A 2,500-nucleotide genomic window follows, 5' to 3' on the forward strand; every position below is an offset into this window, starting at 1 on the left:
CGTCCTGAAATCGTTGACCACGCAGCGGCTCTTTGAGGATTGCAAACAGGTGGAAGTCACATGGAGAGAGGTCTGGGTCTCATCCCCGGTTACTATTCTGTCCAAGAAAGCATCTCTTTCCCTCCTGAACCGTCGAAGATGCGCACGAGCCAGTGTGATGCGGCAGGCCTTCTGCTCGTCGGTGAGGAGGTGTGAAACCCACCGCGCACACTTCTTCCGCTTCTGCAGTTTGTTGTGGAGGATATCCCAAACGTTTCCTTCAGATATCCCAACCTCCAAGCTGATCTCCTGAACTGTCAGACGCCGATCTTCTGCTAAAAGCTCCTGCACCAGCGCCACATTGTCGTCTGTGGTCGCTGTTCTTGGTCGTCCACTTCTGGGGGCATCCGAGACTTCTGCTTCTCCTTCACGAAACTTCACCGCCCAACGCTTCACAGTGGAAAGGCCAGGTGCAGATTCTTCACCAAGAACTTGGGCAAGTTCTGCGTGGATGGCAGAAGCAGATTTGCCCAGAAGAACCGAAAATTTGATGATCGTTCGCACTTCTTCCTTTGAGAAGCTCATATTTCCGAAATGGAACAAAGTGTGTTGATCAAGGTCGTCTTTATACTAGTAAATGATGAGTATATTTAACAAAATTCAGCTCAATGTTACATTACACATATACAATCAGGACCTAGAAGTTTGATCACGATTTGTTCACTGTGGCAAATTTTATGAAGGGGGGCTCAGAACTTTTTGAATGACCCTCGTATATATATACATACTTTAGATATAATGACCATATCGATAGTGCGTGGCTGGGGCTAATGTGTCATTTCTATTCTGTTTGGTTTCATTTAATTTTTATCCATGTAATGGAATGCCATTCATACGTTCGTCAACAACTTACAATTCCCACTTGCTATTATCTTTATTAGACTTTTCGTCAAGATATTATATCTGATGAAATTACCTAAAAGCTCTTCTACTTTCGCCTTTCGATTAATTCATCTTCCACTTGATTAATCCTCGAGTGTCTTTTTCACTTTTGCCCAAACATGATTTTGCATTTCTTTTTTAGTCAATTTTACTTTGTTCCTCTGTGTGTGTTTGTGCATGTCTCAGTTTGCGAAATTATATGATATACCACAAATATATTTGGTGAATAGATGAATATACGAAACCTAATGTGTAATGCTATAACTGAAGATGGATTATCTGTCTTATTGAATATCAACTAGAATAAAATTTTGAACAGAAAACAAAGCAAATACTCGCCGTAGACTTGTTGGTTACATGGAGATTGTTACTAGATCTAGCATAGGTTGAGATAAGATTACAGTGTACATACGATAGGACTACACCAGGGGTCTTTCAGCTTCTGTCAAGAACCTAGAATACAATGTTTCTAGTTATTACTTCAACAGCCAAGTCAACCGAAGACATTTTCCTCTAATTCGTTCTCTTCCTTTCTCCATTCTCGATTCAGCGATGGATTAGTGAACCAACTTTCTGGAGTTTGTGCTGATCTTTATAACTACCTTACAGGATTCTTTTTAATTTTTGCTTTTCAAAATGCCTCCGATGGATTAAAAAAAAACAATAGACATACTCAAATTATAATCCTTACATGCGCGATCCAATGCTTCTAAACACATCGCAAACATAATTGGATCCAATAAACTAATCCTGTTAAATTAATTATAAAGCAGACATGCAGAGGCCATACAGGCAGCAGAGACCTTGAGCTTTGTTGGCCAAATAGCCGTTTCTGTTTTCAAGCATAAACTCTCTGTGTAACCTGACATTAAATAAACAGAGCGCCTTGTTGGCAGAGACTGATTTTTTTTTTTTTTTTGTTCTTGAGCACAAAGTCTTCTCCACAGGGCTGGATATTCCGCCTTATTACCGAAGGATCTGGGTGTAATCTGCCGCGCAGACGAGGAACATTTCGTAGTAGTAATGATATATGCACCGTGCATTATGAAAATAAAAACCACAGCCTGACGGAATAAGCTTCCTTCCAAGGTCGTTTATCTTACTCAGATTTAAATGAATGAGCATAAGTATTGCAATTAATTAAAATAGAATACATAAGAAAATATATAAATCACAGGCAGTGACATTCAATTTAAATGTAATTTTTTTTTAGTGTAATCGTTCGTATATACATTCGTGTGAGCTAGAAATGATAAACAAATACCTAGTATGTTCATGTCCACACAAAGGCCTAATTAGTGACATTTAAATTTCTAGGTCCTTGTCGCTGGGGCGATTGCCTGATAACATCAGAGCAATGACAAAGTAAAGAACAAGTGACGTCAAGCTTCAAAGTAATACACACACAAAAAACTGAGATTGAAACGCTATACACAAAAAAGAATATTTATGACCGATGGCATCTCATTCCTACGAAATCAACAGAGATCAAAGAGGCCCAGCAAACATGAGGCTGTTCTGTGTGATTATGCAACGCTGTTCGTTTTCTCTCATTTTCTCTTACGATGATTACATGTGC

The 2,500-nt window shown here is 39.3% G+C and overlaps 1 protein-coding gene across 1 annotated transcript in view; it reads right to left on the bottom strand.

The window, feature by feature from the left end:
- Positions 1–564, bottom strand: part of LOC143023786 (protein GVQW3-like) — a 576-nt gene extending 12 nt beyond the window's left edge. Inside the window, exon 1 of the mRNA XM_076182402.1 lies at positions 1–564. This exon is cut by the window's left edge and continues 12 nt beyond it. Coding sequence (XP_076038517.1) covers positions 1–564 — 564 coding nt within the window.
- Between the last annotated feature and the right edge of the window lie 1,936 nt (positions 565–2,500).

Source organism: Oratosquilla oratoria, unplaced genomic scaffold, assembly GCF_046742065.1.
Source record: "Oratosquilla oratoria isolate Oo_2021 unplaced genomic scaffold, ASM4674206v1 SCAFFOLD60, whole genome shotgun sequence".
Lineage (NCBI taxonomy): Eukaryota > Metazoa > Arthropoda > Malacostraca > Stomatopoda > Squillidae > Oratosquilla > Oratosquilla oratoria.